The following is a 26,363-nucleotide window of genomic DNA, read 5'->3' as shown; positions in this document are numbered from 1 at the left end:
ATTAGTGAAGATGGACTGTTATTGCAGTCATAATTATTTTTTCCCTCCAATTGTCTTGTGATTTTCATTTTATGACACAACTATTACATATCAGATTTTCCTAGTTTACGAGTTTGAAAAAGTTCATGATATATTTATAGTAGCATTAAATATATTGCAAAATGTGGAGTACTAATTGTTCAGTTGTATGGCATTTTCTATGGCTCAATGTTTGGTAATGAGTGTTTGTAGTATAAGCAAGTAAACAAATTTAATTGTTAAGGAATAATTAATTACTAAAATCATAATGACTGTATATATCCGTTAAAATTTGCAGTTTATTTTCATTTGAGAACTACATTTTATCTCAATTAGATGTTCATTTTTGAAAGATATTCTTTTAAATAGGTGATTTTTATTTAAACTGCCTATTTTTTTAAGTTAAAATGTTCAGAAACTAAGACGGTCATATATTTTAGCACAGATCACTTATGGAATACTGTTAACATATTTTAATGGAGTAACCAAAACTCTTGGGGGTCTGTTTCTATTTTTATTTTTTAGTGAAAAATCTCTTATTCAGGCTAGTAGCACTAAGTAGAAAATATAGTGGAGAATTTAATAGTCTTTGTTACTCTCTCATCTATGAATAGCACTTTATAACATAGGCTAAACTAAGAAAATATGCAGTGTTATGTGGATCACTGTGCAATGAAGCTGCTGAAGTTGTACGTGTGGTTAAGTTTGACACTCTTAAGCCTTGTGTAAGCACATATCACGTAGGCATTTTTAAATATAAGCTTTAATAGGAATAAGAAAGTCATTTCAAACGTTGTATAGTACTATATAAATTGTTCAGAATTTCTTTCATTTTTAATAAAAATTAAAAGAAAGTCAAGTGTAATTATTCAGATCTGTACTTGAGGAATTTTTTAGTATGTTTATATGGAAAATTGAAACAAAACGTTAAAAGTTGTAAGCTGCACACAATTATTTAGAGCTAAGTTTTGTATGAGATTATTTTGGATGGTTGTTTATTACCTTTAATCCTCTTGTGGAATTGATCATGAGAAAAGCTTAACATGAAACTGATATATATCAGTTGTTTAGTTGATCATTTTCTCTATTTCTTTTCTGATCCATAGTAGATTAGATTTTGCCTCGATGAGTGACCATTTATTTTTACATTCATGCTCTTGTTTTATGGGTTTTGGTAGTTGTGTTCAGTGATGGATCATAACAAGTTGTTACTAATGATGGGTTTTAATTTTGTTTAATAAGAGTAGATTCAAGGCTATCCCTATGATACTGTGCTTAATAGTAGGAGTCTCTGTAATCTCTGTCTCCTAGCTCTCTATCTTCCTTTTGGGGATAGAAACATAATCTGGACCTATTAAATCTTCAGTCAGAAACTCTCATCTGGTTGGGCTCTGGGAGTATGTCCCATGGGGGTAGTTAAAATGTAATCAATCTTACTGCTGTAGAAAAGAGTGAGGACTGCTGTCACAGGTGAGAATACTTTAAAGAAATTATGCTCTCACAAGAGTTATCTGCTATTTATGGAAACATTTTGACAAATTGGAGTTTTTCTTGGAATTTTTTTGCTTTAAAAATAAACTTGAAGGGACTGAGGTGGTTCAGTGGTACAGCACTTGCCTAGCATGTATGAGGCACTGGGTTGATTCTCAGCACCACATACAAATAAATAAAGGTCCATCAACAACTAAAAATATTTTTAAAACTTGAAGAAATTTAGTTTAAAATTTAGGTTTGGAACTATTTTATTCATTTTGCAACAATCTTAATTCCTGCTATCTATGAGACATTGTGCTACTACACACTGGGCATAAAGTGAACAAGACAGCCTCTCTAGGTTCCTTCCTTTGTGGAATTTAACTTCCAGCATGGAGAGATGACCAAAATAAGGAAGGTGCTAGAGAATGCTTGATATGGGAGCTAACGTTAGATTTGGTTATCAGGGAAGCCCTTCAAAGGAGAGTGATGAAAGTTGACACTTAATTGCTAAGGATGAGCCATGAAAACTGAGGTGAAGAGCATTCCTGGTAGAGAGGACAAGAACAAAAGCCTTTGGGATGGTGAATTCTTAGAGTTCTGGCAGGTAATGGAATTCTGCCTAGATGGTTAAAATGAAAAGTTCTAGAAAGGATTGCTAAAGGTATGGGCAGTGGTAAAGGAAGATACAAGCAATGAGGTGGCACTAGAAAAGACTGGCCATAGCCTGCAGCCACCACTGCCTGTAAAGCCAGGAGGACAGAGGAGAAGTACTGCCCTGCTACTCAGATCTTAGTGAGAAGTAGGGTCTTTTTCCACATTTTTTTAAATTGGTGCATTATAGTTGTACATAATGATGAGATTTGTTACATATTCATACATGCACACGGTTATCACAATATAATTTGACCAGTTCTCACTCCCCAGCAGTTCCTCCCTACCTCCCCACTCCCACCTGTTGGTCCCTTGACTTTACTGATCTTTCTTTGATTTTCATGAGATCCTTGACACTCCCAACTTTTGTTTTCCTTTTTTTCTCTCTAGCCTCCGCATAAGAGAAACATATGACCCTTAACCTTCTGAGTTTGGCTTATTTCACTTAATAGTCTCAAGTCCCATCCATTTTCCTGCAAAAGTCATAAGTGCATTTTTATTTTGACTGAATAAAACTCCACTGTGTATATATGCCACATTTTCTTATCAGTTCATCCGGGATGGATACCATTGATGGACATCCAGAGTTTGGCTGTTGTGAATTGTGCTGCTATAAACCTGGACATGCATGTATCATTGCAGTATACTATATGTATCATTGCAGATCACTAGTGAGTGACTACTTCTTTAGAATAAATACTGAGGAGTGGTATATAGCTGGGTCATATGATTGTTCCATTCCAGTTTTGATGAAGGATATTATGATCTGAAATGTCAGAACTTGCAAATAAAAGGAACTGACTTGAAGACTTAAAAAAAATGTGTGCAAGTTTTCCCATTTAGCATTCTGATATTTGTTTTTCAGTAACTGTTTTCATGTGGAGATCATCCATGGATGATTGATGAGTGCTTTACAAGTTTGCTATTCTTTGTCTGAAATCTTGTATTATTTGGAATAGAAAAGAATAAGAAAAAAAAAATAAGAAAAAAGACTAAGAGCTTTGTGAAGAAAAAAGTATCCTTAAAGTTTTGGCTAGACTTAACTGCAATGTAGAAGTAAGATTATAGAATACTGTCAAAATACATTGAAATGTGCCATACATGAATTATAGTTGATGCTGGGGTTTGATCCCAGAGTGAAGTGCTCTAACACTAAACTATATTCTCAGCCTTAGATTCCCTTTTTAAACCTAGCTAAACTCAATGGTTTGTTTTCTACAGGCCACTGCATGCTTTTGAAAGACCTTAAAACAATCATTGATATACATATTGGCATGTTGTTCAAATGTAGCATGTGTCTCTACTGATTGGCCAGATATATCACATGGAGATCTGCTTTCTTTAAGTCTTGAGCTCCTAAAACAAGAGTCTTAGCACAGAGCTAATATCCTTTAAAATACTATATCTGCCTTGTAATCTTAGGACAGTTGGAGCAACATTGTTTTTCTAACCTTCCTATTAGTTAACACTATGAAATTATGTCATAATCTCCTCAAAGTTTAAATGGATATATTGTAATATCTCTAAAGTACTAAACAGTTTATAAAGTCAAATAATGACAAAAGATTCAAAGATTGATAAAACATCAACTTCCAACCTGCCACCTTCATCCAGCTTCTTAGTGATTTTAACTCTTGTTTCTTCTCTATTTATCTCTATATTAAGATTACTTTCTAGTATTATCATTTGCCAATATCATATAATGTTAAATTATTATTTTAACACCATGTATTCAATATTAAGTCAAGTAGGTGAATTATGACTGCATTTCTCATTTTTTTTTCTTCTTGGAGTTAAATTATCTATTTATTTGTCTTTAAATCTGTTGTCTTACACCTCCCCAAACTCTATAAATGCTTCTAGTAAGGCATTTACAAAGTGTTTCTGTTTGTTTATCTTGGAGAATCTCTGCGAGTGCTTTTTATCATCCTACTCAATGTGGACTGATGGTTCCTGGGCTGTCTTTGGGGGTTGCCTTTGCCTTCCACCCAGGGATAACCTTTCTTTCCTAAATTGAATCTCATTTCTGGATCCCAGGTCTTCTTTTAGTTGGTTTGTGACCTCATTGTAGTAGAGCATATTCTGTAGTCAGTGTCTTGAGAGAAGGTTCAGGAAAACAAGAATTTAAAAAATGTGTGTTCTGAATTTTCTTTCAGTAATAGTTCAAAGCTGTTTTCCTGGGCATAGTTTTTCAGGGTTATAGTTCTATTGTCTACTAGCACCCAATATTTGTTTATGTATTTGCAGTACTAGACACTGAGCCCAGGGCCTTGCATATACTAACTAGACAAGTGCTCTACATCGTCAACGACCTAACACCCAGTCTTGGTAGTTGAGTCTGATGCCATTTTGCTTTTGCTTTTTCTTTCTCCTAAGTACTAGGGATTGAACCCGAGTGTTCTACCACTGAGCTACCTTTCTGGCCCTTGATTCTTGATTCTTTGCATGTGACCTTTCTGTCTTCTTTCAAAGCTTTTTAGCTTATTTTTTTCCTGTGATGTTTTGAACTTTGATAATATTTCTTAGTGCAGGTTATTTCTCTCCATGTTTTGAGGATTTGGTTATTTACGGTCAGTTCTGGGAGTTTTCTGTGTTATTTCTTCATTGATTTTATCCCCTTCGATTTCACATCACTACCTTTTTGGAGCTCCCCAACTAGTCAGATACTAGACTGCTTCACCTTAAACATTTTAATAGCATGCAACTTTTATTTCATTGATGTATTTTTTTTCTTGCTACTCTTAAACTTTACATTAGTGTTATAACGGGTCTACTTCATGCTTTGAATATAAACCTTGCTTCTCAACCACTGGTGGCTTATTTCACAATCATAAATAAATGCTATACACATCCATATGCAAAGTTTTGTGGATTTAGTTTTCAACTCTTGGATAAATACCAAGGAGCTAGAATGCTGGATCATATGGTTTCCGGAAACTACTAAGCTGCTTCTAAAGTGTACCATTTCGCCATTCCCTTTTTAGACACTCCCCTCACCTTGCCTTCTGTCTATACTGAAGATTGAAGAATTAAGACTGATTAGTAACTTTGTATGTAAGGTTTATTGACTATGGACCTTCATTATGGCATAGTCAAGTACAAGGTGGCTTCTACTGAATCCTCCCCACAGTTCAGTATCTGCACATCCTTTCTCTAATGAAAGATCCTTTAATCATTTTGCTGAATAATGGTCCTCTAGAACTGGACTGGGGATTAAGCTGTGAAGTTCCATCACTCAGTAAGTAAATCTTCCTTCTCCTGACCTTTCCTATGGATTTAGTGTTCCTGAGTGAGGAACATCTAGTTTTCTGCAGAAACTCGACCTCCTGTCTTCTTTGTAAGTTGCTGCTGTTGGTAGGAACTCAGGTGGAGGGAAGAGGTAATCATCTGATAATGTAGGGTGGAGCTAGCTGGGAAATGAAAGGTGGGGTTTAAATGCTCCATATCAGTCTCTGTTGGCTGTACTTTTAAATGTATTCAGGATTCAGCTTCTGCTACCTCCAGTCACCACCAACCTCCTAACTAGCTTACTCACAGGTCTGTCTTCTTTAGCCCTATATTAGTTGTACAGCTAAGTCCTGCTATTAACAAACTCTGAAACTTGTAAACTTAACCACAATTTATTATTGTTATTTCAAAATCCACTGTAGATCAGTAAAGGCTTTCCTCCACTGGTGATACAAGTTCCCTTCTTTTTGTGACACCACCTGAGCACATGGTTTCTAAAGTTACTACAGCAGAAAAAGAACCTAGAGGAGTCCTAACAGCTATAAGTACCTTAATACATAATTTGTACTCAGGTTTCCTTGACTGGGACTAATCACATAGTGCTAACTAACAGGCATGGGATGTTAACTGGTGAGTGCCCAGGAAGAAGAGAACCAGATAAGGTGGAGCAATAATAATTTCTCTCTCAAGCCCTTGCCCTGTTACTTACTATTCTCAACTGGAAAACCTGAGTGATCCTTTTAAAAATGTATAAGCCACTTCATATCACTCTTACTATTCCTGCTATTCATACAATCCCTCACCACTTTTGTCTATTTTTAGATGTCACATTTTTTATAAGAAACATCTAACCACTCTATTGCAACTATACCTGTCCACCCCCATTCTACTCCCCTTTCCCTGCTTGGTTTTCCACAGGACTAATTTTTTGTTTTGTCTTACGGTGCTGGGTTGGAACTCAGGGCCTCATGCATATCAGGTGAACACTCTACCACTGGGTTACATTCCCAGTCCCTCCACAGGACTACTGAATTTCACTTTTGTCAATGCTTTATTCAACATTTTTATTGCTGTGACCAAAAGACCTGACAAGAACAATTAAAGAAGGACAAGTTTATTTGGCACTCACAATTTCAGAAGTCTCTGTCCAAAGATGGTGAGCTCTATAACTCTGGGTCTCAAGGTGAGGCAGAACATCATGGAGGAAGAGTGTGGCAGTGGAAAGCCCCTCAGCAATCAGGAACCAGAGAGAAAGCTACACTCAGCAAGAACAAACTACCCCAAAGGCACGCCCCCCAGGACCTGTCGGCCAGGCAGTGGAAATCTAAACTTCCTGGCTCTCTGGACTCCTCTCCCCTGACTTTGTTCCCATAGAAACACTTTATGACTGGTAAGTTGGCATGTCAGAGGCTTGGGTCAATAATTGATAGACGACGCCATTCATTATGGCTTTACCTTTAACTTCCTAATTCCCAGCAGTATGGACAGTCTGTATGCCCCTGTGATTTACTTAATTTCTATTTACCTTATTTCCCTGAAGTCCAGGACTCTCTTGATTTTATACCAGTGTTGCAAAATGACTGGGGGTTCCCAGCAGGGCCAAGGTGTAGGGGTATGTGGTCATATCACTTTGTTTCTCTTTCTTGCTAAGGACATATAATAGAATGATACACAGAGTGTCTGATCTCAAACAATTCATATGTGAAGAGACTAGGTCAGCTTAATGAGTAGTATATAACCTACAAGTAACAAGTTTGTATTTTAAAAATCAAATAATGAATGTGTACTGAGCCTCTGTTTTACCAAAACCTGAGTTGTGTATATATGTTTGAGGTCTAGAAGGGCTTGTTGACTTTTTGGACTTCATGAAGAAGGTAGATGTAAGACAGTTCACACTTCTGTTATGAAAGATCAAATGAGTAACACCAACAAGTGCAAGACATCACAACGAATTCAAGAGTTGAAGGTCTGTGGACTTGGTGAGTGATAGGAATGGGCTCGGCTAACTTCTCATGAATTTTGACCCAGATTTTAAAAGAAACTATTGAAAAAAAGGTGCTAGGATTCCTAACTGGGAAGGGATAGGTGCCAGGGTACAACCATTTCTCTGTAAAAGTCAGGGGACAATCATTTCTCTGTAAAAGCCTTTAAAAGCTTTAATGTCTACAGAAAATATGGCATTCCCAGCCCTCTATCCTTTATCTGACTTATTTTGTGTTATTGCAAGTTTATCATCCCTGTAAACCCTGCCACCAACAGGGCTGGTGTACACATGCACATACATATATACCTCTCCTCCTTACATTCACAAGCCAAGCTGCTTGTGGTCCAGCACTATAGCTTATTCTGCCTCTTTCTGATTGAACTCACAAGGATAATATTGCCCATATAGGAAGTCAACTGTAAATACCTAATGGCCTGTGGCACTGTAGGCATGCAGAGAGGAGTCTCAGGTTGGGCAGGGGAGTTTGCCAGGAGGATGAGAAAGAACAGAATCTGAGGAGAAACAGTATGATTTGAAGGTTGACCAGAGGTAGAGAGGAAAGAGGAAAGGATATTACACACACACACACACACACACACACACACACACACACACACACACTTACTTACAGAATTTTAACTGAAGAACTGGGAAGGGTCTTGGTGCTTGTATGTGGGAGACTAGGTTGTGTGGGAGTTGAGAGAAGTTGATGAAAGCATGGACTGTTCCAGCAAGATAGAAACCATGAGGGAACTGGGAAGTGGAGGTTTTAAATGGTCATTTTCATATTTGCTCTCATCTTACCAATGTACTCCTCCATGTTTTTTGCTTTTAAAAGTATATACATTAAATAGAAAGGATGTTTTTACATAAATGTTTTAGAAGCGAACCATGCACACATTAAAAATGCAAATACCAAACTAAACCCTGCACTCCTGACTCCATCCCCTTACTTCTCTGCATAATGTGAATACTTTTTGTGCTTTAGAGACACTTATTTTATTTAACTGTCTGTACAAGCACATATGCCGGCCTGAATGTTTTTGTCAAGAGTGGCAGCATATAGAATTCATACGACTTTACATTTTAAAAACACTGTATTTTAGGCATTCTTTATTATCAGTACATTCATTTTAACTGCTGCATAGTATTTCCAGGTGTGGAAACACATTATGGAAGATAAGTAGTTACTACAAGTTCCCAAATAGATCTATGTATGTATGCATATTTTTTTGTACACATGCAATAAGAAAATCTTAGCTAAAAATAACTTTGTAAAAATGTGTTAAAAATTTTTGCAAAATTTCCCTTCAAATAAGCTGTACCAATCTACACTGTCACAAAAAGTTTGAAAGTGCCTAGTTTGGTAAGGTTTTTTTTTTTTTTTTTTTTTTTTTTTTTTGTGGTGCTGGGGATTGAACCCAGGGACTTGTAGCTTACCAGGCAAGCACTACCAACTGAGCTATCTCCCCAGCCCTTGGCAAGTGTTTCAACATAATTTTTTGAACTTGTTAAATAGGTGAAACTGTTTCCTTGAAGTTGATTTGCATAACAGAAGGCCTTTAAAATTATTTTGTATTGTCTATACAAGTTTATCTTTGGTTCATTTCACGAAACAGTCTACTCTCTTTTACCCTGCCAACTAGTAATTTTTTGGACCCACAACACTATTCAGGTGTGTTGATGTGGAATTACAACCTGTGGGGACTTATTTAACCCAAAGCTCAGTATTAGAAAAGTCTTATTACTTCAATGGTTGAGCCTTTACAAATCTATTTAGGCTCGTGGCATAGGGCACGATTTAGGTACCCAAATAACACAGGCATTTGCCGTTTTCCTCATTTCCCTGTTGATTAGGACTCTTGGGAACCCTAGGGAAGAAAGAAGCCCTCTGGGGTCTATCACCTGCGGCCATGGATCCGAATCAGAACAACCCAGTCTTGCTTGAAAAGGCGCTTATCCTCTCTGCCCCTCATCTGTAAATTGAGGATATTCCATTAAAGCTAATTGCAGTAGTTCCTTGCTGTTCTCAGTTCTACACTACTACCGTCATTTAGCTGCCGGGTTGGAGAAGAGGCTACCGCTGCTGTGGGAAGACAGCGGAACTTGCCACACCGAGACCTCTCCCAAACAGGAAATTAAAAGTGGGAAGCATTTCAAAACCTAAACGAGATGCGTCTCTACAGCTCTGTGGTCCCTTCACCCAGTTTAGGGCACCGGTTCTTTCAGTCTAATAACTGGAAAGGCAGTGGTGTGATCTAATAATAGTTTCCGACAATCCCAGGTTAACTTACTCTCCCTGCGAGCAAGAAGAAACGTGCCTGAATCCTGGCAGATGAAACTAACTCCACTAAGTCTCTGCGTGCACATGCAGCTCAGGACCCTCTGCCCTCTATTCTTAGGGGAGAAAAATATGGGGTGTTGCGGGCTTGGGGCACTCCCTTGCCCCTATCTCTTCAATTCAATTCTTGAGCAGCACTCGGGAGCGGAACTCCTACCCCGCGGGCTGTCTCCTTGCCACTGGGCAGGAACGTGTGGTGCGTGACGGGACCGCGCCCTGGTAAGAAGCAGCAGAAAGCAGTGTTCATCCATCACTGCGGGAACGTGAGGTTCCACGAGAAGCCAATCAAGTCGCCAAAGAGCGAGAAGAGTCGGGCGAGGACGGAGACCCAAGGGGGTAAATCCCCAAGCCTGGCATTGCGGGCGGTGGCGGTGGGAGTGGGGGGGTCTCGCTCTGGGCACCTCGGGAGCGCGGCTCTGTGGTGCCCTCGCCCCCTCTGCTCAGTTCAGAGCCAGGGGGTGCTGCTAGTTTGTAGTGTCTGGAACCGCGCTCTGGGAAAGCCCGCGGGGAAAGTAAAGTGAAGCACCAAGGGGCGCGCCGACGCGGGTGGCGAGGGATGCGGCGGCTGCATCCTGCCGCAGCACAGCGGGACCGCGCCACCCGGGCCCCGCCCCGGCGCCGCCCTCCGCTCCACCGCCCTCACTTCCGCCCCTCGAAGCTTCCTACCCCCGAGGGGGCAATGAGCCGCGGCCTGGGTGGGAGTGAGGGGCCAAGGAGCGGGAGGGGTGACGGCGGAGAACGCCGGGACCCCACGCGGAGCCACACCCACGCTGGCCCCGGGCCCCCGCCGTCCCGGGCGCTCCGCTGCCTGCCGCCCCGCCCTCTTTGTGCGGCGGGCGCTGTTGCCTGGGCGACGGCCCCGCCCCGGCCCGCCCCGGCCCCGCCCCCGCGGCGCCCCGCCCTGGTCTCCGCGCGGCCGCTCGCCCAGCTGCAGTCCGCAGGAGCCGCCGCCGCAGCCGGCCGTGGGGCGGGTTTCCCGGGGCCGTCGCTGGGAGCAAAGCTGACTCTCCCGCGCCTGTGCTTTCGCCTGCCCGCCCCGGCTTTTCCTCGCCGCGTCGGTCCGCTGGCCGGATCCGGCTGACCAGCTTGCCCTCCGGCTCTGAACCGAGGCTCCACCGTCGCAGGGACCCGCCCACCAGACCCTGCCTGGGGCCGCCAGTCTGCCTGTTTGGACTGCCGTTGATGACACCTGGCAGAAGGCTGCCATGGAGGGGGATGCTTCAGAGACTCTGGTGAGTGGGGGCCGAGCGCAGCCGCCTCTCGCCTCGGTGGCGGCGCGCGGGGACCCCCGGGGCTTTCTCTGCCCTCCGCCCGAGCCGGGAGCGAGTCTCTCCTCCGGAGCTGCGAGAGCTCCGTGTAGTGGCCCCGCTTCCTCTTCGCCTGCCCCGCGGGGCACTGGTTCCGCCATCCCCGCCCTTTATTAAACACGTTGGGCGGGTGGGACTTGTCATCCCTTGGGCCCAGTGGAGGGCGCGGGTAGGTGATTGGTGATTGCCCACCTAAGCACCTCAGGGAATCCCAACAGGGCTCTTTAAGTGGATTCAGGTTGGAGAATTTGCTTTAGGGAGTTGGGTGCGTGACCCGCCCCGCTTTGTCTGGGAGCGTCTTGGGGCTCTGGAGTCCCCGCCGCCTCCCCGGCGGACCCTATCCAGGTGCTGCCGCAATGAGCGAAGGCTTTTTGGCTTTGCCTCCTTGCTGGGCGGGGCCTGCTGGAGTCCTGGCAGCCGTCTAGGAGTCGTGTATACACACTTACTCCGAAGTTTTTCATTGAACACCTTTGAAGAGCGAATGAGCCTCTACATCACATTTCTCTTAGATTGTTTCCCCTTTAATACAAAAAATGGACACTTAATTTTTCTTTTGTGTAAGAATTATTTTATTGTGATTATAAAGCCAAGTTCAAGACAGTGAATGGTTCATGTACAAGAAAAATGGATTTTAGATCTTCTTCCAGTGAGAAGTAAACCTTCACCAAGTTATTTTATACACAGATGGGGTATGAAAATCAATTTTGGGCATTCAGTGCAATATTTTCTTTCATGTTATTGTCAAACTCTCTATGTAATGAGATAAACTGAATATCCTGTATCTTTAGTGTGAATTGTAGGTGTGGTTATCTCATTTACAGATTTATTAAAATCCTGACATGGGCCTTTAGAAAATATTTCAGTGATGTAGCAAGAGAACTACGTTGAAAGACAGTGATAAAAGCAGTTGACTGTAGTGTTAATAAATCGTTAAGGATTGTTAAAATCCTTTGTGACACTTTAAGGGAAATAGTTTAGCATGCATTTTTGTTTAAGGTAAGTTATACTCCATGCATATATGTCAAAATACACTCTATTGTTAGGTATATATGAGAAGAACAAATAAAAAAAGAAATGTTAAAAAAGATACATGGATTAATCCAATTTTAACTTTCCATGGATTTCTACTAATTGAAATCATTGTAAGGTTAAGAATTGAAATGAGGTTCTCATTTCAAGAGTCCTTTAATGTTGGACGTCATTTAAATTGCAGAGATGCTGACAATAGATACATAGCATTTGAATTTCAGGTTATTTGAGGAAACACATAGGGCAAGGAAGGGAAAGCAGTGTGATTTGTTCAACTTCTTTAGGTATAAGAATCTAAAATGTTTCTCATTTAAAGAAATAATGGAAGCCTATAGTATTGAAGCACTTAAATGTGCCTTTTAGTCCTCTACATCCTTTTAATATTCATTAAGTGCTTTTATGGTAACAGCTTTGATATATAGCATGAGGGCCTCATGCATTTTAGCTGCATTACAGCATATGAAAAATGGTCATTTAATGCACAAAATTGCTGATAATTCAGCTTGTAAATAGATTTCAACTAGGATTCTGTGAACATACAGGCTAGCCTAATTTTTGTCAGCTTTTGTTATTTGGCAGTCTCAAAACTGAATGTGCCAAGTAGGAATACAATCTGTTCTTAGTGTTATATTTAAACTACTTTATTAAAGTAATTACTTTTAGAATATTACTGAAGTCCTAAATCAGTGAGTTATTCATGATGATTTGAATGACTTTTTAGTTTTTGATAGAATATTATGGTCCCCTGATATTTTCTGCCAACTTTTCCTCTTATACTTTCATCTTTTTGTCTCATGTCTGATCTTTTTTTTTTTTTTCCATTACTGGGGATTAACCCAGGCTCTCACATGTACTAGGGAAGTGCTCTACTGTTGAGCTAGTATCCAGGCCTTTTTTTTTTTTCTTTTTTTTTGGGGGGGGGGACAGGTTCTTACTACATTTCCCAGGCCAGATTTGAATTTGAGATTCTCTTGCCTTAACCTCCCCAGTAACTGGAATTACAGATGCCTGCCATATTGGATTCTCAGTTCTGAGCTAACGATCTTGAAGGGAGGTTGATGGCATCTGAGGGAGCTTCAGATTTTAAAAAAGTCTCTTAATTCTCTTAAACCACATGCCTTTCTACAAGAGGCTATAAGCATGTTAATATATTGCTGTCTAAGAGCTTTTGACTGATTTTTTTTTCATTTTAAGGTGACTATTAAGAATATCGAAAGAGAGCTCATTTGCCCAGCATGCAAGGAGTTGTTTACCCACCCACTGATTCTCCCTTGTCAACATAGTATCTGTCATAAATGTGTAAAAGAACTCTTACTGACTCTTGATGATTCATTCAATGATGTGGGATCAGACAACTCCAATCAGAGCAGTCCTCGACTTCGGCTTCCCTCTCCTAGCATGGATAAAATTGACAGAATTAACAGACCAGGTATGTGGCAGGACCTTGGGTTGGGGCTGGTATGAGGAACTTATAGATATATGTTTAGGTATAACTGTGTAAATAAAATTGTTTTCATCATTTTGTATTTTAATTTTTCCAGGTGGATAAATTAAAACTATAATTAATAATGGATTACCCCCAATTAAAATGTGAGAATGAATTCTTGTGTTTTGATATGCACTTAAAGCATATGTTGGATATTGAACACTAACTTTGTGATAAACCTCTTATTAACTGTGTCTGTGTTTTAGGGGATGTGCTGACCCTGTGGTATCCTTGATATGATAAATAACGAACTAGTGAGATACTTATTAGAGAAATATTCATATATGTAATAACCAAATAAATACTGCAGAATTAAAAAGGGAACTACATAATGGTTAGTCCTGGAAAACTTTTTATAGACAAATTATTTGGTATCATATGAAAGTTTTATTTTCTTTAGCCATTTTTAATCCACTTTTTTAAAATAAGAATTTTGAACATCACAAATAGTATAATTCTGTAACAATGTATAGAAGTAGATCTGATATGATAGAGCACATATATTTTACCTTTATTATATTACCAACATTTCAATTGTTTCCTATTGAGATAGTGGTACTAATAGACAGCTATTGCAGGATTAATATATTACAGAATTAATTTAAAATCACTGGAGATGCTGAAATTCTTAGTACAAAAGTCAGTACCAAGGGGTTAAAAACACCACATCCTCCAGGTAAACATGTAGTACGTGAGTGGCCATAAATTCCAGACTTCAGAGCTTCAGCTCTGCCCAATTTGAACCTTGAGATTTTAAGTTCAATCCTCTGTGTGTTTCTTTCTCTTGTAGTATAGGAGTAACCTTTTAATCATGTAAACATTTTTTTTTTCAGAGAAGGATATTTTTCTCTAAGTTGCATTTTAAGGACTATCATCTTTTTTTGGCTCAACCCTAAAATATGGAGTCTTCTTGTGTGGTATTTATATCTGTGTTCCATCAGAGTGGATAATTTTCCTTTAAGGGTGATACTATGCTATGTTGAAAATGTGTTTTTCTTTAAATTTGAATTACTAATTACTTGGAAGATATTTTACACATATAAAAATTGTATGAGTATACCAATAAAGGAGCATTTAGCAAATGCGAGATGGCAGGGACGATGAACACAGAGAGGATTGTGTTCTTTGTAAAGTCTTTACATTTATGTTTTCCTCCTGACTATAAATCAGGCACACTGAGGAAGGGAAAAAGACAGTTATCACAACAGATAAAACTTGATATTCTAATTATAGATTTTCTTTATTTTGGTAGGGGGTACTGGGGATTGAACTGGGGCACTCAACCACTGAGCCACATTCCCAGCCTTATTTTGTATTTTATTTAGAGACAGTGTCTCAGTGAATTGCTTAGCACCTCACTTTTGCTGAGGCTGGCTTTGATCCCGTGATCTTCCTGCCTCAGCCTCCCAGGCCCCCCAGATTACAGGCTTGTGCCACCACGCCCAGCTCTAATGATAGATTTTCATTGGCTGGTTGGGGGATCCTTGCCTGATAGACCATTCAAAATTTAATTTTGTATATCAATACTCAGCACAGACAATTAAGTAGAGTATTTCTACCTAAAAAATTGGTTGCACTCATATTTCATGAAATCTTGCATTTTATGTGGGCTTTTAATATCTAGATGTTTTTAGGAACAGAGTACTCTGTAGGTGTTTAATATTTGAATGGATGCTAAATGACAAACCTCTGCTACAATATTCATACAGAAAGCACAGCATAGTAAAAAATAAATAATAATGCAATAATAGTGGCGTTTTTCCAAAACAATCGCTCCATTCCATATATCCCACTGTGGAACAAGAATTCATTTCTACCATATTTGTGCTAAGTTAAAAATAGTTACTGAGGTATTCCCCTCTCTTATATAAAGAAGATGGGTTATATCCTGACGAGTGAGTTAGGATGGTGAGGAGTTTGAAAACTTCTGTAAAGAATAATTACAGGAGATAAGAGTGTTTGACATGGAAAAGGATGACTGTAGACTGTGATGGCCATGAGAGTGAGTGGGCTGCTTAATCATATCTGACCCTGTCACTAGAAGTACTTAAATCAGGTGTTAATTTTTAGGTTACACGCATAATAAATACAGAACCTTTCTTCATTTTACTTTTTTGGTATAGATGCAAAGATGAATAATGCATTTTCCCACTAACTCAACTACTGTAAGAAAACCAGCAGCCAATTGATTCTAGACCTCCCTGTTGGCGACAGTGGACCATGGGGGACTATGGGGATTAGGATGGTTGCCTCATTCATTAGAGAGGGCAGAAGCTACTTGGCACCAAATGAATTATGTGGGATTGAGGGCACCAAATTGTCAGATTTACTATTTTGTCACAAACCTGGTAATGGTTTTTAATTGAAAATATTGGCAGTTAATTCAAATTGTTTAAGAACGCCATGCCGGCTCAACATAGGGCAAGACTGCTAAAACGTGTCTTTCACTCTGCCTCCTCCAGCTTTTGGGTCATCAGTGTATGTAGTCTTTATTTTAAATAATGTACAGGTGACCAATATCTGCTAATATTGTAGAGGGGGATTCTGCTTTGGGTAGTGTACTGAGCAACTTCTGTCATTGATCTGCCAGATTTCTCTAGCACTGAAGTTCTGTGTCTTATCTAATACCAACTGTACTCATTCAATCAACAAATATTTGAGTCCTCACTGGTTGCCAGATAAGACTAAACGCTGAAGGGGGAAAATGCCAAATAGGGATGAATAAAATAGACCTGTACTTCTGAAAAGGTGTAATAAATAGCCTCGCATTGCACAAAGCTTCACAAGGGATACCAGATTTAGAGCATAATCCTTTGTCAAGCACACATACTGAGTAATTGAACAGATACATGAAGAGGACCTAAAAGGTAAGAATGCCCCAAATGTGGTAATCATTCCTGGAGGTTTGTATCAATAAATATAAATTTTAGGATTGTCCTCCACATGATCATATGATCATCAGGTTTAAACTAATGGAACTCATTGTATTACTGATGTACTGTTACTTACCCTCCGTTTGGACATTTGTCTGCAGTTTTTCTTTTTGTAGATTTGTGGATTCATGGGTCAGTAGTGTCACTAACCACCTCTTTTACTGACAGGCTTTTTCTTTATTTTTATCAGTTATACATACTTGAGAAGGAAAACAAACATTATTCACAGGTATTAGGATGGGAAGAATAGAATTCTAAAAAATATTTTTGCCATTGTTTTAATAAAGGATTAGATTTGGCTGTCCAGTGGAGTAGCCACTAGCAACATGCAGCTGTTGAGTGCTTGAAATATGGCTAGTTTGAAGTGAGATGTGCTGTAAGTAGAAAATGAATTTTAAAGACTTAGGATAAAAACTAAAATATTTATATTGATTACATTTTGAAGTGATAGTACTTTGAATATAGTGGATTAAATAACATTATCAAAATTAATTTCACTTGTTACTTTTTTTAATGTGTCAACTGGAAAATTTAAAATTACCTATATTTTGATTTTGGCTCCTGTATTTCATTTGGATAATGTAGCCTTAGACGCTTGATAGAGTTTTAAAATAAAGAGTTCCTTCAAAGGAGTGTAAAGTTTGTATGTATAACACAATTGCATATTATGTAAAAGAGCTGTATTGCCTCATGCTTCTAATCATATATGAGCAAGTTTTCCCTATTTTAATTTTCCTGAAATAAAAAATGGAAAAAAATATACTCAGTTCTAGTAATGTTATATTTATAGAAAATATACCCAGTTTCAGTAATTATTTATTTATAGCTTTTAGATCAGTAAAAAAACAAACTGAGAATTGATTTTGACTTTTTTTTCTGTTACCAGAAATAGGATTGTTTAAAAATACAAATCTATAGGACAAAGCATAGGTCTCTTAAGCACTTGCACCAACAATGATGAATTCTGAATTCCATTAGCTTGAATGTTTATATTGCTGGCTTCATAAATGCCATGTGTACTGGGAAAAACACATTTTTACTGTTAATTCAATAATTGTACTATGTGTGGGACACAGTTTACTGCTTTATCTTTTGTTAACAAGTTGGAATCTTCTCTTTGAAATTAAATTCTAAATCCAGCTTTCTGTTCATTGTTCACAGCTTCCACAACGGAGATCTTTGGGTGGAGAGGTAGTAGAAAATGCTTTATTGCTTTTGTGGCCGCAGGCAGTAGTAGTGTTAGATTTAGATTGTTATCTTGTGTATATATAAGGTTCTTAAACATCAGTGGTCAAGTCTTCAAAATTATGTAGAAAGTGAACAATTGGACTGAGATGACTTAAAGGTCACAGGATTAAATTTTAAAGCAAGTTCTGATGTTTTGAAGGGGAGCACTGATTATTAGTGCTTGCATTTTGTCAGTGTACATAAGACATTTTTGAAGAAATATGTATTACCTTTGCTTGTTTTTTTAATATATGGTAACTGAACATTCCTTACATTTACTTAGTGGAAACAAAGCTTAATATAGCAACATTGGGGAAGGTAAATAAGCCAGTACTTTTCTCTTGTATTGGAAATTTTAATTAAACTCATTGATCATTTTTTGCAGTTAATAACAATTGTTGCTTGTTATATGCATATGCTGTCTTTATAGGTTAATGTTTTTAACATATTTGGCATTAGGGTTTTAACTCTGAGGTCTTTACCCACTTGTGGGTAAATAATGTACCCTCCTTTTAGGCTTTTTGAACTATTCTGTGTGAAAGATGGACCCAACCTATCAATTTTTTTTTTAATTCCAGTTGACCTTTAAAGTAAAATGGACTACTTTTCTTGTGAAATGCTGGTGGTACCCTCTTGCTCATTGGAGAATAAGAAAGACCTGAAATGTTATCCCTTTTCTGTTTTCTTGCCACCCTTTGCATCTCTTGATTTTAAGTTTTAGAGCCACTTCTAGAAGTCACATGTCATTCTTTAGTGTGTTTTACTGAGTTTCTGACAATTTTAAATGTTGAAATTTAGTAACTAGGAGAGAAAGGAACAGTTGTCCTAAAATAAATTATTTCTTTTCTTTTATTTTGGTACTAGGGATGGAGCCTAAGGGGAACTTTACCACTGAGCTTCATTCCTAGTCCTTTTTATTTTTTATTATGAGACAGGATCTCACTTAGTTGCTGAGCGTTCTGCTAAGTTGCTGAGGCCAGCCTTGAACTTGCGATCCTCTGCCTCAGCCTCCTGACTGCTGGGATTATAGGTGTCACCATTGTACTTCAGCTTAAAATGTTTATTTCTTATTACCTGTTTTTGATTCAGAAGTTAGCTGAGAAAAAATAGTTTTTGCAAGTTGAAGAATGCTAATATATTATTCAAAGAGTAAATGTAACACATGGGCATCAGATGGTCAGAATATGCCAAAAGAAACATTACCATTGCAGTGCAAGGTACCAGCTCATTGGCAAACACAAGAAAGCCCAACATGAATGTCCATTGTGGGGAGTAGTAGTCCATCAGTTGTCCAGGTGTAACAGAGAGAAGTTATTTGCTGCCAGAATATAGAAGAAGATGGTAACTAGTAGAAAATTGGAACTTGTTATGAATTGACTCTTTTATTTTGAAATACTTTATTTTCTCTTTGACATTTAAATGGTAAAATATATGACTAAAAGTTGACTGTTTTGGAGAATTTGCTATAAAGCAGTTTGCTTACTATTTAATTGGTGTTTGAAGTGAAGATATATAGGGAAAAGGCTAGATTTGCAAATTGATAGTATTAATATAATTTTCAAATAATTGTGGTCCCACAAATTGACTATTGCTTGGTCTACATTACTTCCTTACCCTTGCAAGCCATCATTAGTTTTCTTCATTATATCATTCATAAAGCAGTATTATTCATTAGAACTTTTTATGATAATGGAAATGTTTCAACCCTGCACCATGCTATCTGGTAGCCACTAGGCCCTAGGGCTCTTAAGTATTTGAAACTGTAACTCATGCAACCAGAGAACTGAATTTTAAATTTTATTTAACTGAATTTAAATAGCCACATTGGTTAATCACTACTGTTGTAGATAGCATAGCTATAGAAGTTGAAAGTTGACTCTGTATTACATTGTATTCTTAGTTCCACAGTTTTAATTTTTTCATTAAGTTACTTCCCCAGAATATCCTTGAATCTGTCCTGTTTACCTTTTTGCCCTAAATATACATTGCTTTTATGAAAACAATGGTTAGAATTATAGGACTGATGAAAATAAAATGTAAGTTCTTCAGCATTCATAAGAAGAATTTGAGAGCCTTTCAACACCTACACAGAATAATAGCCCAACATATGCTATTCAAATAAGTTAGGTTAAAAATACTTATGTCTTGGTTTATATTTACCTGATTAAGAAGTCCAATGTGATGCCTTTACCCCTTTATTTATGACTGTAAGAAACAAGTTAACAGAGGTATACAGAAAAGGTATGAAACATCTTTTTTGAAATTTCTAAACATGACCAAAATCTTGAGTATCACCAGTATACGTGTTAAAGCATGATTTTGTTGTCATGATTTTTGTTTTGTCTCATTACTTAATTGATCACAACCTTCATAAAATCAATAATAGCTTTTTTTTTAAAAAAAAAAAAAAAACATTGTTGAGATCAGTTATTCATTCATTTAAATTGCCATCACCTGTTCATGTGTGGGAAGCATGCAATTGTGATTTCCATTTGTTAAAACTTGACCACTGGCACTATACCTCTTCCAGAGTTGTTCAGTTTGTATTTTAACTAAATGAAAATTTCATTGGCATGTGTTTTAAAAACAGCTTTGCTGCTTATTTCATATATGCCTGCTGTGGTGTGAAACATCCTGGACTGTATTGCATGTTTTTAGAATTATTACAAGAATATATATTTGGGTGGAAATTTCAAATTTTTATGAGATATAAAATGCATATGTTTTCATATGCATTAAAGTAAAAATATCTTTAGAGATATTAAAATATTCTGCATGTTTGTCATGTAATTAGCTTTTGGGACCCTAATGCCATTTTAGCATGTTATAAAGTCACTTCAAATAAGTATTATTGTGGGCTGATTGTTATATTTTACATATAGTGATATCATGCCAGGCATCAAGAGAGTAAGCATAGTCATGTGCAAGAGGCAATATTAATATAGACATTAAATATGATAGACTGAGTTTAACCATTCATTTTTGGTTCTGTATATGTTGTAGTATGTAAGGAGGTATAAATTAAGAAGCTTGTGTTTATATTGAGTTATTTGTGGGGAATCAAGCTTACATACTTTAAGAATAGGTTCTTAAATGAGAGGAAGAAATGTGGTGTGCATGCACCTATGTTCAATTGGACAACTGAATTCCTGTAAACTACTTGTGGGTAAGGACTGTCATGCCTTGGTTTCTTGATTTTTTAAAAATCAGGATGATAATACTGAACAAAAAATGGTGTTTTATATTATAAAACTATTTGTAATATAATTGTATTATATTTATAACCAATAAGTAATCTTAATGATTCTTTGTTGCAGGTCATAAGAAGATAATAAATGGTTAGTCACTCTTAACGTTACAAACATTCTAGGTGTATGAGTGAGGTTTTTCACTCTTCTATAGATTGCACCTTAACTAATGATCTTGCCTTCTGAATTTTTCTAGATAAAACAATACTACAGTGGGAAACCTTCTATTGTAGTAGTTCTTAAATTTTTTGTGATCATATATCCTTTGAGAATATGATAAAAATTATAGATTGTTGAATCATATATATATAAATAGATGGATGGACAGATTTTACATAGAGTTATCAAGTAGTTCATGGATCTGCCTGGGAGACTATTCACAGACCTTGGCTTAAAGACCTCTTCTCTTTTTGGCATCCACGCATTTCCTCCCAGTCAGCTAAGACTGTGTTCATTTAAATGCCTTTGGATATGGTACATAAAATAACTATAAATGTTAATTATGTAATTTTACAAGATCCTGATGTCCATGTAGTATTGTATTATATGTTTTTATCTTTGTCTGTATTTCTTTAATATGGGTTTTATATGGGATTTACTCTACAGTATTTTCCTTTCTATTTGATGTGATAACTATTTAATAAGTTGAGTTTGTCTTTTGCATACCCAAGAAAAAATAGTTTTTAGAAAAGAATGCAAATCAACTCAAATGGAACCACTGTGGGTATCTATGCTTTTGGACTAGATTTGTAGATACAGTTTTCTAAAACATGCTCCTCTTTTCTTCATTTTAATCATTTTCCTACTTGATGTAACTAACAAGGACTTAATAATTACACAGGCTGGAAGCGCAATTCATTGACACCTAGGACAACTACTTTCCCTTGCCCTGGCTGTGAACATAATGTGGATCTTGGAGAACGAGGAATCAATGGTCTGTTTCGAAATTTCACTTTGGAAACTATTGTTGAGAGATACCGGCAGGCAGCTAGGGCAGCTACAGCCATTATGTGTGACCTTTGTAAACCACCACCTCAAGAATCCACAAAAAGTTGCATGGACTGTAGTGCAAGCTACTGCAATGAATGCTTCAAAATTTATCATCCTTGGGGAACGGTAAAAGCTCAGCATGAGTATGTGGGCCCCACCACTAACTTTAGACCCAAGGTAAGTTAGAATGTAATACTTAATGTTACAAAAGAGGTTATTGTGAGTCTAGAACTTGACAGAAAGAAAATTACATTAAAAGTTGGAGTAATACAAGAATCTAAGACCTAGTCGTTTTATTTGCAGAGTATGGGGCTAAAAATCCCTAGCTCAGAAGGCAGAACTTGGGTTTCATTCTATTATAATCCAGTGTAATCCTATACCATAAGTCTTCATACTAATAAGTCTGAGTAATAGGAGAAAGAGTATCTCTGTGATTAGAAATTTTTTTTGTTTTAATGGTTTTTTAGTTGTTGATGGACCTTTATTATTTTATTTACTTATATGTGGTGCTGAGGATTGAACCCAGTGCCTCACACGTGATAGGCACGTGCTCTACCACTGAGCTATATAACCCCAGCCCATGTGATTGGAATGTTTTAAGAAACTTTATGCTTTAGTGTGATAAACTCATAATTGCCTGCAAGATTTGCTTGGGAAACACATTTTTCTGATGGTTTTAGCTAACTTAAATTGTACTATGAATAAATAAAGGACAATTGCAACTTTGGGTATTCTTAATATTCTGAAGCTATGATATAATGTTTTTATAATATCTCAGGTAGAATATTCAATTTTTAAGAATTCTGGGCAATTTGTTTAATAATGCTCACAAGAACCTTGTGTATTGTCATTTGCCCTGCTATATGACTAAAAAGCAGAATGATTTTTGGTTATCTTCACTTTCAGATTTATATGGATTTTTAAAAATTATAATTAATTCTTTTAAAGTTTTTATTTCTTACAACTTAGTAACTTGTAAGAATCTGAAAGTATAATTTCATTCTTAAGTGTAAGGCCTTTAATTTATATTAAAAGAGGAAAAATATCCAAAGTTATCTTGAAACTATGAACTGTTTCTTAAATAATGTAGGACTGGTAGAGTAAAGCAAAAACAATCTACACTCGAATTTTGAATGACTCTTCTCAAACTATCTCAGTCTGGCAATAAATTTATCAAATAGCTATTTATGTTCATCTCATTTTAAATGCTCAAGGTCATTGATTCTTAAAAATTTATGACTTCAATCTGGTGTTTTAATGTTTCTTTTAAAAGATTAATTGAATCAGTTAATACTATTCTATCATGAAAAGACCTATGATTATTCAATGAATTATATTAGGCTTGAGTTTTTATGAATTGATTTCATGAAGTTTTGAGCATAAATTATTCTTATACTTCTATTTACAAAAATACTGAAATGTTGATAAGAAAGAACCAGAGAAATATAAATAAGGTTATATTGAAAAAGTATTTTTTCCCATTGTAAGTGTATTATTTAACATAGTATAATTCTAAAAGGGATCCCTTGTGCTATAGAGTATTCGCATTTAACTTTCAGGTTTTTTTTTTTTTGATAATTTCTTGTAGAAAGCCAAACTTTGTATTTTACTTTACATGTAATGATTTTGAGACTATAGGAATTTGGACATTCTGAAAAGCTTGAGATATTTTCTACTGCTTTTCTCCTGAACTTATATTGGTTATAGGATTTTTCATCTTGTACTATTTTTCTTAAATACTTATAAGTTATCAGACAAATTTTAGTTGGCTAAAATCCAGTCTCTTGGAATCATAAAACAACTTTTTAATTTCATTAACATACTAAAAAATTCTCTTGTTTGAAATGAAAACAATTATTTTACACAAAATTTCAAATGTATCTACAATGATAATTTACAGAGTAAATAAAAATGTAGAACTGTGTAGAAAACCACAGTTAGTCAGTGTGGTTGTAATTAATTTATAAAAGCTAACACATTGGAAGCTTACATCATAATGTGTTCCAAGATTCTCTTAGCAACAGACTTCTTGAAGGGGTGGTCAAGACTGTAGATTCTCATAAGTTGTTCTGGTATCTTACAGAAATATCCATCAAGATCATTAAGAATTACCTGGTCTGTGTGGTCAGAGGGCCTTTCTAGATTGGTTAATCTTTCTACTTGAGTCTGCTAGGAATGAAACTTTCACTTTCTTATCACCACATTTAGGAGAAAAAAAATCTATACATTAAAACTGAAAAATGGTAATTCTAATTCAGAAAATTTTTATTTTTTAATATTTTTTATTCATTTAAGTGACTCTTTACTGAATTTATAATGAAAATGTTTGTATTTGGGGCTTCATCAGATGACTTGAAACCTAGATGCTTAATCATGCTTTTATTCCTTACTCAATAGATTTTAATGTGCCCAGAACATGAAACGGAGAGAATAAACATGTACTGTGAATTATGTAGGAGGCCAGTTTGTCATCTTTGTAAGTTGGGTGGTAATCATTCCAACCACCGTGTAACCACCATGAGCAGTGCCTACAAAACCTTAAAGGTAGGACTTGTTTATTGTTTTGGAATTTTGATTCTTTGTAACTTACTTTATGTCTTTAAGTTTTTATTTATGAAATCATGGCTTGAAAGTGATCCATTTTACAGAAATGAGTTAACAATGTAAAGTGTTACTTAATAATCTATCGACTGACAGTGTTTCTGAGGGACTTTGTGCAATACAAGTTAAAGCCTACATGCTGGTTTTGAACTCTGAGGGAGATGGGAGGATGCAGGACACTGTTATGATCCCCAAATGAACCCAAAGCCTGTGATGCCAAGTGTGTACATGGGAATGACACACCCTGAAGGACTGTATCTATTATAAGAAACTTGCTTCTTATTTCTTTTTTTTTTTGGTGGTGGGGAATTGAACCCAGGGCCTTGCTCTACCAACTGAGCTATATCCCCAGCCCCAGAGTCTTATTTCTTACCCTTAGAATTTGTCATAAATTTTGGTTTATTCCATTTGGGATCCTTACTAGCTAAGATTAAATTACTTCCTATTAACTTTATACATGACCCTTATAAAACTTGAAAAGTTTGATCAGTGGCAAAGTAGACAGTGGTGTAATCGTACTTTTTAAATTCTTTTTTCCTTTAAGCATTATATTAAAGAGGAATTAATTCATCTATGAACTTACCACCTATTTTAATTATTTCCTTTTGGTCTTTAACAATATGTATTTTTTTTAATCTATATCTAATTGCATATATATACGTTTTATATTTTGTATTTTATATCTGTGTCATGCTCAGTATTCCCTCTGTTGTCTTTGAACATGTGGAAAACAGGTAAACTTTTATTCTTTTTGTTTACTAATTCTTTCACTTCCATTATGACTAGGCTAATTTTGATTTTTCTCATTATACTTCATATTTCCCTTTGCTTGCCTAGTAATTTTTGATTTGCTGCCAGGTATTGTAAATCTTACCTTGATGTTGGATCTTTTTGTACTCCTAAAATAGTCCTTGTGGTGTGTGGCAGGGAGGGGTGCTGGGGGTGGCCTTGTACATTATAGGCAAGTGCTTGACCACTGAGCTAACGTCCCCAGCCTCATATATTCTTGAATTTTCACTAGGTATGTGATTAAGTTACTTAGAAACTATTTGGGGTCTTGCTTTTAAACTTTGTTAGGCAGGACAGAATGGAATTTAGTTCTAGGGCTAATTTTACTTGATTATGGAGGTAAGAGACTTTGGTTACCATTTCTGATGTCCTATAATTTTGAAGGTTTTTAATTGTAATTTTTTTGTCTGGCTGGTAGGGAATAGGCACTACTCCCAGCCTTGTGTGAGTTCCTGGAATTGTTCCCTGTCTGATCCTTTTGGGTCATATTTTCCCTGTCCCCTGGCAGTATCCTCAAACATTCAAGTTGATTGTACTCTGCTTTGTACATCTCTTTACAGTTCTCTCTTTTTCAGTGTTAAGCCTTATGGACATGGGCTTCCTATACTCCCAGCATCATCTATACTCATGGGAGACCTTGGTCACCATTTGAGTTCTTCTCTGTACTGGGCCTTCTTAGAAACATCCAGAAAGTAAGCTAGGGCAATCACAGGCTCGTCTTTTGCCCATCTTTCAAGAAAAGGTCTTTTGTTTCTTGATACCAGTGCTTGAGTTTTATATTTTGTTGGGTTCTTTCAAGTGGGAGAGTAAATCCATTTTTTTTTTGTCACTTGGATGCCTCCATAGTCTGCACCACTTATCACTATTTGTAATTAGATTTTAACACCCTTTTAAAGGTTTCAGTTTCTTATTGGTTTAACCTTACACAAACTGTTCAAATTTTTTTCTATCACCTGGAATCAGTCTTCAACAATAGTGTACACTTAAGATACTGGTAGAGCAAACTGTGTTTCTCCTTGTTCTCTGGGCAGGAGTGTTTTCATAACTTTTCACAC

At 36.9% G+C, this 26,363-nt stretch overlaps 1 protein-coding gene across 1 annotated transcript in view; it reads left to right on the top strand.

Moving 5' to 3' along the window:
* Positions 1-10,642: 10,642 nt before the first annotated feature.
* The window catches only part of LOC306663536 (E3 ubiquitin-protein ligase TRIM36-like), a 33,078-nt gene continuing 17,357 nt past the window's right edge, over positions 10,643-26,363 (top strand). Inside the window, 4 exon segments of the mRNA XM_079143888.1 lie at positions 10,643-10,930; positions 13,229-13,463; positions 21,770-22,095; positions 24,316-24,462. Coding sequence (XP_079000014.1) covers positions 10,904-10,930; positions 13,229-13,463; positions 21,770-22,095; positions 24,316-24,462 — 735 coding nt within the window. The 5' untranslated portion in view covers positions 10,643-10,903.

The sequence above is a fragment of the Sciurus vulgaris genome (assembly GCF_902686455.1).
Source record: "Sciurus vulgaris genome assembly, chromosome: 6".
In the NCBI taxonomy this organism is placed as follows: Eukaryota; Metazoa; Chordata; class Mammalia; order Rodentia; family Sciuridae; genus Sciurus; species Sciurus vulgaris.
The sequence above is the reverse complement of the archived record's forward strand: the minus strand, read 5'-3'. Positions and strand labels throughout refer to the sequence as shown.